Source organism: Sparus aurata, chromosome 10 (genome assembly GCF_900880675.1).
Source record: "Sparus aurata chromosome 10, fSpaAur1.1, whole genome shotgun sequence".
Lineage (NCBI taxonomy): Eukaryota > Metazoa > Chordata > Actinopteri > Spariformes > Sparidae > Sparus > Sparus aurata.
This window is the reverse complement of record NC_044196.1, coordinates 18,341,154-18,356,097: the sequence shown is the minus strand read 5'-3', so window position 1 is coordinate 18,356,097 and position 14,944 is coordinate 18,341,154. Positions and strand designations below refer to the sequence as shown.

Here is a 14,944-nt window from a genome sequence, read left to right as displayed (position 1 = left end):
ATTTGTGAAACAGAAAGTGAGATTTCTGTCTTCTTTGATAATCAAGCAGTTCTATGTGCTAGATAGATACTGTGATAATATCAAAATGCTCCGAAATGCACAAAGCCTGTATTCAAAAACTGTGCTTTCAGTAGGGTGGTGATGTCACAACTGTATGAGTGTGGGCGTGGTTGTAAAAACGAACAGAGCTGAATTGGAAATATGGGTAGTGGTGCGTACTCAGGCCTGTGAGAGCTGACCAATCAGAGCAGAATGGGCTTTTTTTTTTGGGGGGGGGGGGGGGGGGGGCTTAAAGAGACAGGCGCTAAAACAGAGAGTTCAGGCAGAGGGTGAATAGAGGTGCTGCAGCAATTGACATTATGAGAAAAAACATTGTTTTTCTCTTTTATTTTCAGCCTTCTTCTGATCTCATCTTTATCTTCTACAGAAAAACACTCCCTAAACAGGAGTTTTTTAACAAACTAACACGAAACAAAATTGAAAAATAATCCATCAGTGATGCCACAAAAAAGATCATTCAGCTGCATGAAAAGCAAACAAATATCCCCAAATTAGAGGAAGCCACAGGTTTTACTGTCCAACTAGCAACACACAGAGATAATTGAAGCTTACTCCTCACACCGTCACGCAATTCAGGCTGTGTCATTTTGTCCAACATGCTTCTGCCTAGGGTGCCCCTCACCCCAGGAACACCCAGGCCAGGAAGCAGTCTTTGGGAATAAGTTGCTGAATCAGACCCTCCACAAACCCCCCCTGCACCCGGGCACTGCTCGTCCTCCTGCTGCCCCGTCCCACCAGTCATATCTGCCAGGAAACCCTCCCTGTTTGCTGGTCTGCGGGCGAAACTACAAAGGCCTGTCAGCTAATCCTCACCCGAGCAGACTGACCTCACCTAACGCACACTAACCCCCCCCCCTTTAAACATCCACAGACCCTCCCTCTCTCCCTCTCTCCCTCCCTCCCTCCGTCGCTGACTTCTGCACAATAAGCAACATCTGGTTCTCATTTCCCCAAAACCAAAACAACACGAGGAGGAGAGGAAGGGAGATGTGGGGGTGGATGGGAGGAGTTGGGGGAGAGGTTGTCGAGGGGGGAGAGGCGTTCAGGATGTGAAAAGATGGTGCGTCGAGAGAAAAAGGGGGTTACATTTCTCACTGTGGGTGCAGCCGGAGGTCTTTGAAGGCCCAGGTGTGAGGATCTGTGTGTGTGTGTGTGTGTGTGTGTTTGTGTGTGTGAATGGAGCGCGTCGCCCCAGTTAACCACCCTGACATTCTCTAACAACAGCCTCTGTGGCCTGCTCAACGTCCTGCCACACTTCCAGCAGTCAGCTCCTTTGGTCAACTGTATGAAAAATGTTAAGACAAGGAGAGGAGAGGAGGGGAGGAGGGGGAGAGTGAGGGTAAACTCCCATCTCCACAGAAAAGAATCTGCAACTCAGCGGCTAGCGGCCCTAATTACAGTGAGGCTTTGCTGAAGTCTGCAACAAGACAAAGAGAGAAAAGGATGGAGGGGAGGGCAGGGAGCAGAAAGCAAGAGTGAGGGCGAGAGGGGGGCAACGAGGAGGAGGAGGAGGAGGAGAGGCTTACCTCATTTTGTAAACAGTCTGTTTATATGTCAAAGTCACTCTAAATTATTGCTGACTTAACAAAGGCACAGCTGCAACGGCGTCTCTGCAAAATGTCCCATGACACTTTAAACGCAGCGCCAAGTTCAGTTTGATTCTCTTCAAAAAAACAGCGTGCACGACCCCTTACATTTAAAGCTTTTTAAGAGCTTTTAATGACCAACTTTGAGCACATTTTCGGACAAACATTTTTGGACAAATTGTCTTTTTCCAGTTTCAGCGTTGCGGGTAGAATAAAGTTATATATTAAATCACATGCAGAGGTAGGTCTTACGTCAGAATTTGGTTATTTAAAGGTGCAATAGGGAAGAATTGGCCATGTTTCCGAGGTCACTCCAAACAATAAGGGAGGCATCATATCAAGAAACCCACAACGGCTGACATTAGCTAGTTAGCTTAATTAGCCGTGCAGCTAGCAATCAGGACTGGCAGCTCCTGGGAGTGTAATTTACAAGACAGGACGAGCCACGGCTAGCAATCTAACTTCTGTAGATATCACTCTCCACACGACTCTTACATATTACCCCTTCAAAAGGATAAGTTGACCCAAAAAATGAAAACTGGGTCATTGTCTACTTCACCCCCCCCCCCGCCAATGGAAAGTCATGCAGATACCCTGAAATAGTTCATCCGTGTGGCAATGTTGCTTTGTAAGAGGTACAAAAGATCCCTGCACTCAAAACCACTTTAGAAGACATATAAAAAAAAGAGCTGGAATGAGATTTCCTTGCCACTTCTACACAGCTGATTTATGTGTTCTGCCTTGAAAAATCAGATGATGTAAGAGACAAGTGTTTCTGCAGCTTGATTAAGACTTCACCGGCTTCGAATCCTGAGCCGATACCAGCGAATACCGCTTTCTGTGGGCTGCCTGTTGGCTGCGGCCGGTTAATCGTCTTTCCAGACAGCAGGGCTGTCGCAGGATGGCGCAGTCGAAATTCTAAGCTCTTCCTCTTCGTCGGTGGAGATGCCCCATTAAAAAAAGTAAACAAGTCGCTTTAAATGAGCGAAATAAAACTTGATATGAGCCAAAGTGTCGACAGAAACACCCCTCTGCGTCTACAAGAAATCAATGCGGATTCATTTTGTGAAAAACTCCCACAAGGTTTATTTTTATTGGCTCTCAATTCAAACTTAACTGAGCTGCCGCACCGACGTGAACACGACCGAACACTCGTCATGTATTTCGAGGAGTAACATTGAGTTTTTAGGGCATGCCAAGGTGTGAACCCCTCGCTCCCTCTCTTTAACACACACTTTCATACACAGTAAAAAAGGGTCCTGGACCAGAGCTACTTCATGTTTGCCAGCTCCTCCCTTCCTCAGGCCTGCCCAACAAAACTCCTCTCCGAGCCCGGCACCAGACAAAATGGCGTTCGAGCCCTCCACACTGCCTTACAAAAAAGGAGAAATGCTGCATTCTAGTGGAAGCAGAGGGACATTAACTCACCATTAAAGCTATGAAATGTTCATTTTCAGCTCAAAATACGTAATCATCACAGATTCATATGAAACGGAGCAGACATTTATTGCAGAAATCCATGAAAGGTGAAAAACACAAACTGTAAAGCAGAAGAAAACCCACAAGTCCTCATAAATATAACCAATAGTCTGACTATCAATATATCCCGCAGATCGATCATACAGCAACAGGATTACGACGCCAATCTGATTCTAACTTTGTGATTTTTTCTTCATCAATAGCTTCCCTTTAGGTTTCAGTAAAAGGGACTTCTTGTGCTCCTCCATCTTTTTGGCCGCTTCCCGTTTCTCGCTCCACGCCTCCATCCCTCTGTCCATCTCATTGTTCAGCATCACGATACGTCTCTGGGGGAAAAAGGACGCAGAGGTTACGGACATGAAAGCTTGTAGCAAGCACAGAAAGAGTGGTGAAAAAAAAGGGTTGATGCTCACAGCTAAAACTTCCCGCTCTTGTTTTCTTCTCAGCTGTCCCTTCATCGGAGGTGCGGGTCTTCCATCTGTCCAGACACGCAGCGAAAGAAAAAGTTAACACAGAAAAGGATGACATTACCACCTAATACCTGCGACTCCACAGAAACTACAATTCAAAGTAAAGTGAATGATACCTGCAAACGACCAGTCAGGCAGATCCGTCAGAGGGCCGTATTCTGTTCCACTTCTGGCAACTCCATGTCTGCAAACGAATACAAGCGTCACGAAACCTCACAAAACCGCGCGCATAATGGGAGGACTTGCGGCTAACAGGAGCTAATAACTTATCCCGGTCATTGTGTCTTAATCTACTCACGCTCTGAACCCCATAGCACACTTGATTCGGTTGCTACTGTGTGATTGATTCATCACTGTGCTGGAATGTGGCTAAAACACAGATTTATCATTTAAATTAGCAATCGCATTTTCGATACAAATGTCAGACTCACAATGGCTAATGTTAAAAAGGAGCGACAGATCTGGCCTGGCTGATTATCGGGGGAAATATCCAGCTTCTTTCCAATTATGCTTATCAGTGTTTCTTGGTCTCACTCAATGTCCCGCCCACAAAACTACCTGTTTGGTTACACGTCACCGGCAACAGCCTATCAACTCTGACTAATCCGAATCTAGAACATAACTGATAACCAGTTCATTGCAAGTCGGCAGTAGGAATTTCCGCGAGTAGGTATTTCAAACTGCCAATTTAAAAAGCGCTCCAGGGCATTTGCGGCAGAAAAACATGGACGCTCGCTGCAAACGGTTGTTCGAATGGCAAGTGCAACTGCAGCAGCACGTCATGCAAACAAACACGACATCAAGTAAAAAACGATCAAGAGGTACAAAGTAATTGTTCACTATGTGCGCCACCATACTTTTGCGATGTCAACTACGTATATGTCAGTGTACTCGGGCTACGCGGATCTTGCCCGAGTTTCCAACTTGGAAATCCGACTTGAGTGGCCGTTTGATTGCACTTTTCTGGGTGGAAGGTCGTTTTTCCTATGTTTTGAGTACAATGGAACGCACCATGAACTTACCAAATATATGCAGTGGACTTACGGGAAGTATAAAGTAGCAGAAAATGGAAATCCTTAACTGAAAGACCTCAAAATTGCACTTGAGTATATTGTAAGTAAGTCCTGCATTTTTCCTGCAAATGTACATCGATTACAGACATCGTTTATCTGTCTCCTAGATTACTAATTATCGGTGTCAGCCCACAAAAAACATATCGGTCAAATGTCTGTAGGCAGACATGAAAATCAATGCACAACAGCCAGAGATGGTCAATTATTTAATGCCCCTCATCGTGTCAGTATAGGTGTTGTAATTGTGCGTATTCCCAAACTAAACACTCATTTGCAGACAGTGAACTTACTCTTTCCTCCACTGCTCTCCGCCCTGAACTCCACATGTGGTGCTGAACTGCCTGCTGGAGAGCCTCAACACTGGAAAACAACAAGTACAGGAACAAAAACAATAGACACCTTTAGACACACGCAAACACCTCAAAAGCACAGGATACACTCAATCACTCCATTATCTTCATATAAGTACAAACATATCTGTAAGCAACGAGTTTAAAAGCATTTATTTGCCTACTTCATCTCCTCTGTCAGACTAAATGCTGCCTGACAGGGCTGTTAGCATCGTTAGCTTGGATAGTCCCCGTTAGCTGGATTTACGGTGGTTATTAAGACAGGCAGCTGTGCCAAATGTGGCGACTCGTAAGAGAATACAGTCACAGCGACGACACTGGGCTCTTACGTTTTAACAGGTCTCATAAACAACTGATTTAGCGAATAACCTCTGTCTCACCTGAGCAGCACAACGTCCTCACGGGTGCCGCCATCTTGTCTGCACAGGTCAGTGTCGACCAGCAGGGGGCGCGGAAGACACACTGAGAGGACGACACCGCACATTTCATAGAGTTTGATGTGTTTTGTGACTGAAAATAAAGGGAAAAAATAATTTACAAAGCAACAATATATTCTCAGTTTGTGTATTTTCTCGTTTGGGTTGAATCTGACATTGATTTTGCGCATTTCTTGTTGCTGTTATGACGGTTTCCCCTCTTTATGTGGTCGTTCAAACCAGTTTCCATTCATTTTTTTGCTCAGATTCAACAATGAACAACAACCACCAGTCGGAATCATCTTAATGGTCAACCAAAGCTTCCAATTAATTTAAATATTTTAAAACAGATAAATTGGTACAGATATAGCAGAAATGGAACTACATCAACTGTAATAAGAGTGGAAATAAAAATAGAAACTATTCAAGAGCAGCTACACTCAATAATAATAGTACTATAAATAAGTAAAGGGTCAAATCAATCACACATGGTGAGTAGCACTCATTGAGATGATTAAGAAATTTGGATTCCTTCATCCGAGGCTGGACAGGAGCACCGGGGGGCCTGAGACCTTCTAGGGCCGCAGGGTCACGCTCCACTGCTGCGAGCCAAAATGTCTGCCTTTGGAGAAGGCCTCCTTCCTGTGCACTTTTCTTCTCTGCCATCTAATTTATGGGTGGTACTGTCAGCGTCTGTCTATGGAAGGCATCTGATAAAATGATGGATTTACACCCTCTGGCGATGTTAAAACAGACTTCACTTCTTCAGCTATACTGCTTTGCTTATTCTGACTTTCTTGCTGGCTTTAATCCAGCGGGGCCTCTCACTCAGGTCATTGTGCAGCCAGGGGTAATCGTACTGTACTTGGATCCAGATCCAGATGTGGTAAGTAGTCATTTAGTCCTTTTGATCCTAAGAAGCTGCAAACACTCCCTTTGCTTTGGGCGTATAAATAGTGTGCGTACGTGTTTGTTGCAGTTGCACTTTCCTGTATTTTATCGATCCATCCATATGTTGAAATTTAATTTGTGTCATTAAGCATTAAAGGAGCACCCCACCACGATTTGTAGTTTCCAGCCTGCAAACAAACAGCTGTATAATGCTGCCCCCTCCCCCCCCCCCCCCCCCCCCCCCGCCCCGAGGCTCTGGGTGAGCTTTGTCAAGTCTGAGAAAACAAACCCTCTGATGATGTCATCGTGATGTCACACGGGTTATCAGCTCGAAACTGGAGTGAGTCTTCTTTTTCCTTGTCTACGGGTGGAGTGTCGTGACCTGCTCACCCTTAAGAATGTGTTTTGGTTGTCAAATTGTTGGAAGAGGCGACGCATCGCGAGAAAACAACAAAATTAGGGGGAAAGTTGGGAGGAATTAAATAAATAGAAGAAAAATGTTATATTTTCTGACTTGTTCCATCCTCATTCATCTCGTGGGTTTATTTTTGAGACCGGTCTAATGAGTCACAGTATGATCCAGGTTTTCTGTGGCCGCTTGACCCAGACTTTGGACCCAAAGCCAGGATATCAGAGCCTATTTTGCTTACCCTGTCACCATCATTTGCATGGCAAGTCTCGCATGAGTCCTCAAACTTTACAGAAGTGCAACACTAAAAAAAAAAAAAAAACACTGAAGTGCCCCTTTAAGTTTAAAGTGAAAAACACTCAAAACAGACGACGTCACACTTTTCGAGGAAAAATAAACAGAGGATAATTGTGTTTATGTTAAATTGTGTTTTGAGGAAATAATTACACAAACACACACACACACACACACTCAGCTGGGAAACACTGGGAGGATGAAGGAGAGAGGGGGGACTTGACGTGTCCCTCTCCTTCTTTCTGATTTCGCCGGGGCAGAATTGCAGACAGAGGCCAGGCGCAGCTCTTCAAAGTATTGTTTTTGTGTGTACAGCTCCGCTAACTAAGCCCAGAAGAATTTCTCTGTTAGCTTTTCAGACAAGTTCCCACTCGCAGCCTGTGAGGTAAACGCAGGAGTCTGCAGAGGCTGCTGCTGCTGCTGCTGCCGCTGCTGCTGCAGGGACTCCGGTGAACCGCAGGGGCCATGAAAGGCTCCGTGCGGAGGGGGGCTCCGGGGCAGATAGAGAGCCGACGAGCCTGTCCAAACACTGCTCGGCTTTATCAGGGGTTTGCTGACTGTGTTGGTGTGTCCGCTAACTGCCACAAACTGCCGGAATCGGGGCCTGACTAACACCGGCCACTCCTGAAATAGCAGCGGGATGTTTACCCTGTATCCTCCTTGGAGAACTCAGACACGCCGAAAAAATTCGCCCGCCGCGTCGCGCCGCCGTGTCCCTCCGCGCATTCCACAGGCTGGTGGTACAACGAAGTAGTGCCGTTGCCCAAAACCAACGCGGTTTTGAAGGGTTTTCTTCGAGTGTGTTCTTTTAAAACAGCACAAGAGGGAAACACCCTAACCTTTTATTGAACTAAAAGTAGCAAAACCACAGTGTTAATGTTCAAAGTCATGCCTTTGAAGTTGTGCAGCTATAGAAAGATGTTGTGTTGTGTTTTTTGTGGTTGTTATCCTAATGCCATCAACCTGCATTTGATGGCATTGTCCCTTCTTTAAGTAAAATAAACATGCGATATATTAATAGAATGGCACCTTAATGAAAGTTCACAGGACATCTCCTGTTACGCTGGTGAATCAGATATTGCATTCTTGCATTGTTATTGATGTATTATGTGTGGGCTGCATTTGAATTTTGTGGCACTTTCCGAACTTGCACTATGAACTAAACTACTAAAGTCCTTAATAACTAGATTTTTAGGTCAGTACCCTTGAGAAGATCAGGTGATAAGGCTGGTGTTGCCTTACAGCCCCCCCCCCCCCCCCCCCCCCCATGCTTTAACAAATAAATGTGTAATACAAGAATAAGTCCTTTAGATTTATCAATTTGAGTTTTCTGTTTGGATTAAAATAGCCAAAAGTTGCAACTGTGTTTCCTTTTTTTATGATTTCATTCATTTGTCAGTTTGAAGACCTGGTAAAAGTTTCACCCCTCCTAAAACAATCTCTTTTAACGACCTTTGAGAGCTTTTAGAAAGCCATAAGGAAACTGGGAGATTTAAACCCCAGTGGAGGAATGTAACTTGGTGGTATGGCCTTTGTTAGTATTTCCAAGCTGTGGTAGGCCTACTTATACTTCAACTTTACTCAACACTTCTTCCACCACTGTCAAACTCATACATATTTTAAGCCCCAAATAAGCCTGCTGAAGACATGACCTCAGTAGAGGGCACGGCCTTGCGTGGGTTGAAGTCTTAATTTAAAATGGCAGAAACTCTGTGGAAACATTTTTTATTTTGGTTTGACACTTGTTGACTCAAGCCCATGTGGCTGAAAACTTCTGACATTTTTTTTCCCGACTAAAAAAGTAGTCCCAAGCCCAGTAAAGTACACGTGAATGTCTCATTTGTTTTTAAAATCATTATTTTTGTTGCGGAGAACAGGTCACGGCGGAGGGGGCACATCCTCTGAGGGACTTTTGCGTATGAATGACGAAACAGCCATGGCTGGTGGAAAGGTGTTCCGGCCTGGTGGGGGAAACGAGCCGCCGCTGACTGATAAAGGAGCCGAGCTGCGTCAAGTGAAAAAGTCCGACAGAACTTGAAGTAGCGAGCGTTCGGTGATTCTACCTTCAAAATAAAAGCGAGTGTGGCACCGCTGTCGGAAAGGAAAGGAATAAATAACCATTTAGAGGTCACGTACAATGAAAATGTGTTAAAGTATTCATCAGGAGTAAGTCATTTTAGTGAACTAAATCGTAAGCTGCACCACGGACAGTTAACACGTACGTTTAGCTCGAATAAAAGGCCTAACGGTTGCTAGGAATGAGTTGATTTTGAAAAGCTGCAACCGGAACTAGCTGTGTCCTCCATTGCTAACTCGACACTTGAAAAAAAAGAGGGGGGAGGTAAGTAATTATTTAGGGGGAAGAAAGAAAGAAACAAAGTTGTCGACCGTGCAATGCACACGGGGAGGGATTTTATTTATCTCGAGCGACTCGTTTAACCCAGCACCGGTCTGCTGGGATGTAACTGTAACGGAGCAGCGCTTTCCCCCGTTTCCTTCTCTCCCTCCAAACTTCTCCGCTACTCTTTGGTCGAGTCCCGGACAGGATTTCTGCTTGGAAAACTGGGAATGTTAAAAAGCAGCCGAGCGCAGGCGGATGGACGGACGGACTGAGGAGTCCAGTGAGAGCCCTGTGTGCGTGTGTGTGTGTTTTCCGTCGCCCGACTTCAAGTTAATCGCTTTATTGTTTTTTTGAATTTCCCCCGAACTCATTTCGCCCTGAGATGAATGGCAGGAGTCGGGTGAGTCGACTATCGGTGCACAAACGGATTTATGTTCTTGTCTACACTGGACCCACATGAATTGGAGAGAGCCTCCATCCCGCTGAACCTCTGCGCTTTGTGTGTGTGTGTGTGTTTTAAAAAGGAGAAATTCAAACGGGGAGACACCACCGCACCGCACCGCACTGGATAACCAAGAGAAAAATCAACTTTGCTCAAGTTTGTTTTCGGACAGTTGAAGAGAAGATGCAGATGTGGGGCCACATGAGGGTCCACAAAGGAGGCCCTCCACGACCATAGGTCACGCCGGAGTGTCCTGGATGTATGTTTCTCCTGTTTCCTGGCTGGATTGACTTGAACTAATTGTCTAATCCGATGGATTCTTCCTCACCACAGCCTACCTGTACCTGTGGGTTTTCCACATGAGGGCAAATCGGATGACTCAGAGGACTTAAGTCATGTAACCACCCTGAAATGTCTTAAAGGTCTTATTTATCTGTTTTGTATTTATTGTGTGTGTGTATATAAGGGGTCCTCTTATTATTATTTTCATTGTGCTAGTTTCAAGGCCAGTTTGTAATTTCTGTGTAATGATCTGAAAACTGACATTTCATTTGTCGTAGTGAAAACTGTAGATCTACTTGAACGCCCTTTGTTCTCACTGTATCCAAGCACATTAATCTATAACTTATAGAGGGGACCTGCAGGACTTGAATTCGCCCAGGCAGGTAAAAAAAACAAAAAAAAAAACACGACAAGGCTTCACCATGGACAGGCCGATAAGCAAGTTGCTGGAGAAGTTAAAGCTAACGGACTCGGGCAGTGTGAAATTCAACAGTTCAAAGAAAAAACACGACTCTGCCAACAACTCTAATAACAGCAACGCCAACACTGGCATCTCCGGAGGCAGCGGTGGGGGCAGCGGTCTGCCACCAGCTCCCAGCTCTGCAGCTGCCTCGCCCTCAAGACAAGGCCAGTTCTCGCTTGCCTCTGCAACCGCAAGCGATGCATGTGTTTCAGCCAGTGGGAGAGGAGGAGGAGGAGGAGGAGGAGGAGGAGGGATGGGAATGCCTCCCCCTCAGCTCCTCACCCCACCGCCATCTTCCGCCACGGCGGGTGCCATACCTTCAGAGGGCGAGCAGCCACTCCACCCTTCGACCTTGGCACAAGTGAGGCGCCGCTCCCCCCAGCAGAGAGCTTCCTGTTACCTGGGCGAAGGCGTGGATTCTCACCTGAGGCGTGAGTCAGGTCTCGGCCCAGAGTGTGACCCGCTGGGGGCGTTTGGCTCAAAGGCGTCCCTCAATCAACGGCGCTACTCCCTGGAGCTCCAGCAGCTGGTCAGGCGGCAGCAGCTCCTCTCCCAGCCGCCTCTCTCTGTTCCCCCGCCGTACCCTGCCGCTGCGGGCTATGGGTCGGCTCCCAGAGGCGGTGGAGGTGGCATGGCAGAGTCTGGCTACCTCGCCGAGCCTGAGAGGCACAAACGCCTCTCCCTCCAGGAGGCTCTGTTTTACAAACGCCTGAGCACGGGCAGTGAACTGTGGGAGACCCCCAGGCCCGCGTCCCTCTCTCATCCACCACATCGCACATCTGATGTGACCGGAGGAGGTGTAGGCGGAGGCTTCTTCTATCCCCCAGGACCAACCCTGAGTCCATGCTCATCATTCAGCCTCCAGGAGTCGGTGCTGGTCAGCCCCAGGTCCAGTTTTGCCTCCAGCACGGCAAGCGGCGGCGGCGGAGGGAGCCCCATGGGGAGCCGCTGCAGCAGCAACCGGACCAGTGGCATCAGCCTGGGCTACGACTCCCGCTACTCTGCCTCTGGAGGCCTCCCTCCACAGCAGCAGTCCCCCTCCATGCAGACAGGGTGCTCTGCAGCTGGTTATGGGGCTCCAGGCAGGGCCGCGGTAACTCCAGTGGAGGCCTGGAATCAGTACCTGGATGGAGGGATGCGCCCCGGGGCCCACGATAGCCGACACTCCTATCCACCTGCTGTTGGAAGTCCAGGAGCAGCGTGCTACCAGGCCGGACCAGAGTGGTGGGACGAGCAGCAGCAAGGAGTGAGAGGCAAAGAGGGGGGCGTGATGGGAGAGAGGGCCCGATACTCCGATCTACCTGGAACCAGGTACCAGGAAGAGCTCACCCGGCTTCTACTGAGGGATGCAGCGATGGAAGGCGAGGTGCTCCTGGAGGGCCTGATGCTGAAGGAGTCTCTGACGGCTCTTTCCAAACCAAACACCGCAGCGATGGGGCCTTGCTCAGCCGGAGGGCCGGTCAAACCTCAGGAGGACCCAGGAGTCGGAGCCGGGAGGGAGGTCACGGAGAACCGGCAGGAGTTCTTTGGTGAGTTTTCAGGCAGGAAAGTGGGGACAAAGGTGGCCAGGTTACAAGCTAAATAGTAAAATCACTTCTTTAATTTGAGCCAGTGCCGTCACTGTTCATGCACGGTATGCCATGCATTCGTAACAGAGCGCCAGGTCAGCCAGCATCCGCCCTCGGCGTGTTATTATTGTCCTCCTCGCTGCCTGGTGTCAGATCACAGGTTTCCCTCTAAATGAAAGGGTTGTATGGATGGATGCACGGACAGATTAATAGTTGAAAGAGCGTATGGATGGATGGGACCTGTAGGGACACGCAGGGCTGTAGCACGCAAAGAGAAAAGAGAGCGCTCAGTCTGATCCAGACAGGTAGATATGTGTGGCTGAAGAGAAGAAAGAGGGAAAAGGGACAAGCAGGACAGAGATGTATATACTTCTTCAGGATCGCACCTGTAGCCAAAACATCAGGGGAGAGACGTTTTGAAGACGTTGCCAATTTGCCACAGTGTGGTGCACATGGAGGGCTAATGCAGCGTATCTACATGGCCATTAAACTGCAAAATTCTGCTGTAACACTCAGACACAAATTACATGGTTCCATATAAACACAGCTCCGACCATTACTGTGAGTCACAGAAGATTAGGGCTCAGGATGTGTGTGTGTGTGTGTGTGTGTGTGTGTTCGTGTGTGTGTTCGGTGTGTGGCAGGATAGGAGTGTGTTACGGTGGCTGGATGAAAATGTGTGTATTGTTTCTCTGTGGCAGGGTGTGTTTCCCCCAGAGTGACTTCAGGCCACAGTAACGCAGAGTGTGTGTGAGTCATGAGTGTGTGTGTGTGTGTGTGTGTGTGTGTGTGTGTGTGTGTGTGTGTGTGTGTGTGTGTGTAATGCTGCCTTGGCGTGTGCTGGGGCGGTGTGCTGTAGCCTGTTTTTCTGCTCAGGTATGTGTGCCCGGAGGGGACGTGCAATACTGTACTCCCTCTCAGCCATTAGGACGAAAATCAGAGGCTGTGAGGTGTGAAGAGAGACGCTCTGAGCTCTGCCGACACACGCTCTCACGTTAAAGTTTTGTGCCGAGTAAAGACGGAATTAGAAAGGAAAGTGATAATTTAAAAATATCGTCCCATAAACTGAGAAGCTGTAGGAGTAGATTCGGAGCTAATACTTGAAAGAGATTTTGTCCCCCAGTTTCAAAAGAATCATGCATGAAAACCAAACTATTCAGGTAATATGTCCTGTTGTGCTCTTAGATGACCATGTATTCAATATTTTAATTCAAAGTGTGCTTAATGTGTGTCGTGGGCCTGAATTGGCTTCATTCTACAAACCTTAAAAAGCTGTTTCCCATTTTGAAAAAAACTTCCCTGAACGCAATCCCAGTCACTTAAACAAATTCTCTCCCAACTTCCTCTATATGTAGCCGTCTCGGAGGTTAAATTTAAAGCCCATGAGGTCGAGTCCTCTCGCCCCCCTTTTTTTTGGGGTTTCTGGCTTTGGCAGAGGCTCGCGCCTGTTCCTAAATATCGAAGGGACTGTCCAAGAGTGTAGGAATTCTCAATTTGCGTGGCACTCCCTCAGCCACATTAGAAAGATTGGAGAAAAAAAAAAAACGCAGGCAGACCCTTAAATAGATCACAAGAAAACGCTGCAGCTCGGACCACCACACCACATTTTCCACTTTACATCCAGTGCAGGATGTGTGCTTAGACTGAACTGTGTTCTGTTTGATGAGGAATACAGAGAAGCGGGTTTAGAGCAGGCTGCAACGATTATTGTCATCAGTGATCATTCATTATTTATTCGCTTTTAATCGGCACATCGTATAAAGGAGACGTTACATTTATTTTCAGGTTCATCATTTTATTTTGGGAGCCTACTTAGAATAGTTTTACATGGTTTAATGCCTGAAAAACATATTAGTTTTCTCATATTGTCGAGTGCTGCAGTATTGTATTCCCTCTCTGTTTTAGCTCCTGTCTCGTTAAGGCAGCCCCATTCTCTTCATGATTGGTCGGCTCACACACGCCTGAGCCAGCACTGTTAATGACAGAAGATCTTCTCCGCACACGTTTCTTATGTACCAATCTAGCATGTGCGACTCTGATGTAGTGTGATGTCACAAAGTCACACAATTAAAGGCGGGACTACCGACGAGGCGTTTCAGGAGCAGTGTTTTCTGTGGGAGAGAGGAGCTTCTGTTTGACCTTTTTAACTCCCAACATCGTTAACATGCAAGAGGACATATGTGACCACAGAAGGAAAGGGAAAAAAAAAACATTGTAGGTCTCCTTTAATGGACACATTGTTGCAGTTTTACTATAGATGGTGGGGTTTTTTTTAACAGCCACACTAAGCAGCACAGCCAGAGCACATTTTATATTTTCCTGTTCCTAACTGACATGTCAGTGACTTCGACTTTCTTATCCCAGGGCGAAATTCCTTTTCACAGCACCGTACCCGTCAGACAGAGGGTTTACAAAAAAAAGTACAGACAACAACACACAGTAAAACACACAGTATCAAACAGCAATTGCATCCCCCACTCGGGTCTGTTTAAGTTTTTAAACATGACCGATTTGCCTGAGAGTATGAGAAAAATAAGCTGCAAAGTCTTTGTTTCATCTATTTTAAACGGGGGTGAAAAAAAACCCATCTCCCATTCGATAATGATTTGAAGGAAGCAGCAAAAGTGAAAACAATTTAAATGTACCACTGTTGTTGTCTCCTGAGGTAGTTCAGGCTCCTAAAAAGCAGAGGAAAGTGCAATCTCTTTTAATCTTCAAATTGCTCCAATTGCAGGGTTTAATGTCAAATTTAAAGGAAAGTCTTCGGCTAAGAAAAAACCCCTTGAAGAAAGAGTCATCTTATTTTCTGGAACGGCTGCC

The 14,944-nt window shown here is 46.7% G+C and overlaps 2 protein-coding genes across 3 annotated transcripts in view; one reads left to right on the top strand and one right to left on the bottom strand.

Moving 5' to 3' along the window:
- Window positions 1-3,127: 3,127 nt before the first annotated feature.
- mrpl52 (mitochondrial ribosomal protein L52) lies at window positions 3,128-5,491 on the bottom strand. 2 transcript variants are annotated; one of them, XM_030429764.1, is made up of 5 exons: window positions 5,399-5,491; window positions 4,959-5,028; window positions 3,712-3,779; window positions 3,539-3,603; window positions 3,128-3,451 (listed from the first exon to the last, which is right to left on the bottom strand). In XM_030429764.1, the coding sequence occupies exons 1-5, from the start codon at window positions 5,430-5,432 to the stop codon at window positions 3,299-3,301; spliced, it is 390 nt and encodes a 129-aa protein (XP_030285624.1). In that variant the 5' UTR covers window positions 5,433-5,491; the 3' UTR covers window positions 3,128-3,298. The 2 variants fall into 2 exon arrangements, with proteins under 2 accessions (XP_030285624.1, XP_030285625.1); XM_030429765.1 differs by lacking the exon at window positions 5,399-5,491 and adding an exon at window positions 5,183-5,203.
- Window positions 5,492-9,334: 3,843 nt separating this feature from the next.
- ajuba (ajuba LIM protein) overlaps window positions 9,335-14,944 on the top strand; it is a 10,214-nt gene continuing 4,604 nt past the window's right edge. The window contains exon 1 of the mRNA XM_030430119.1: window positions 9,335-12,085. Coding sequence (XP_030285979.1) covers window positions 10,516-12,085 — 1,570 coding nt within the window. The 5' untranslated portion in view covers window positions 9,335-10,515. The remainder of the gene's footprint in view (window positions 12,086-14,944) is intronic.

Bases quoted from the DNA above. Each gene is read 5' to 3' on its own strand.
- mrpl52 (XM_030429764.1), bottom strand. From the start codon at position 5,432: ATGGCGGCACCCGTGAGGACGTTGTGCTGCTCAG. The intron at 5,029-5,398 runs GTGAGACAGAGG...GTTGTTTTCCAG, and splicing joins GAGGACGTTGTGCTGCTCAG to TGTTGAGGCTCTCCAGCAGG. The intron at 3,452-3,538 runs GTGAGCATCAAC...TTTTTCCCCCAG, and splicing joins AAGAGCGGGAAGTTTTAGCT to AGACGTATCGTGATGCTGAA.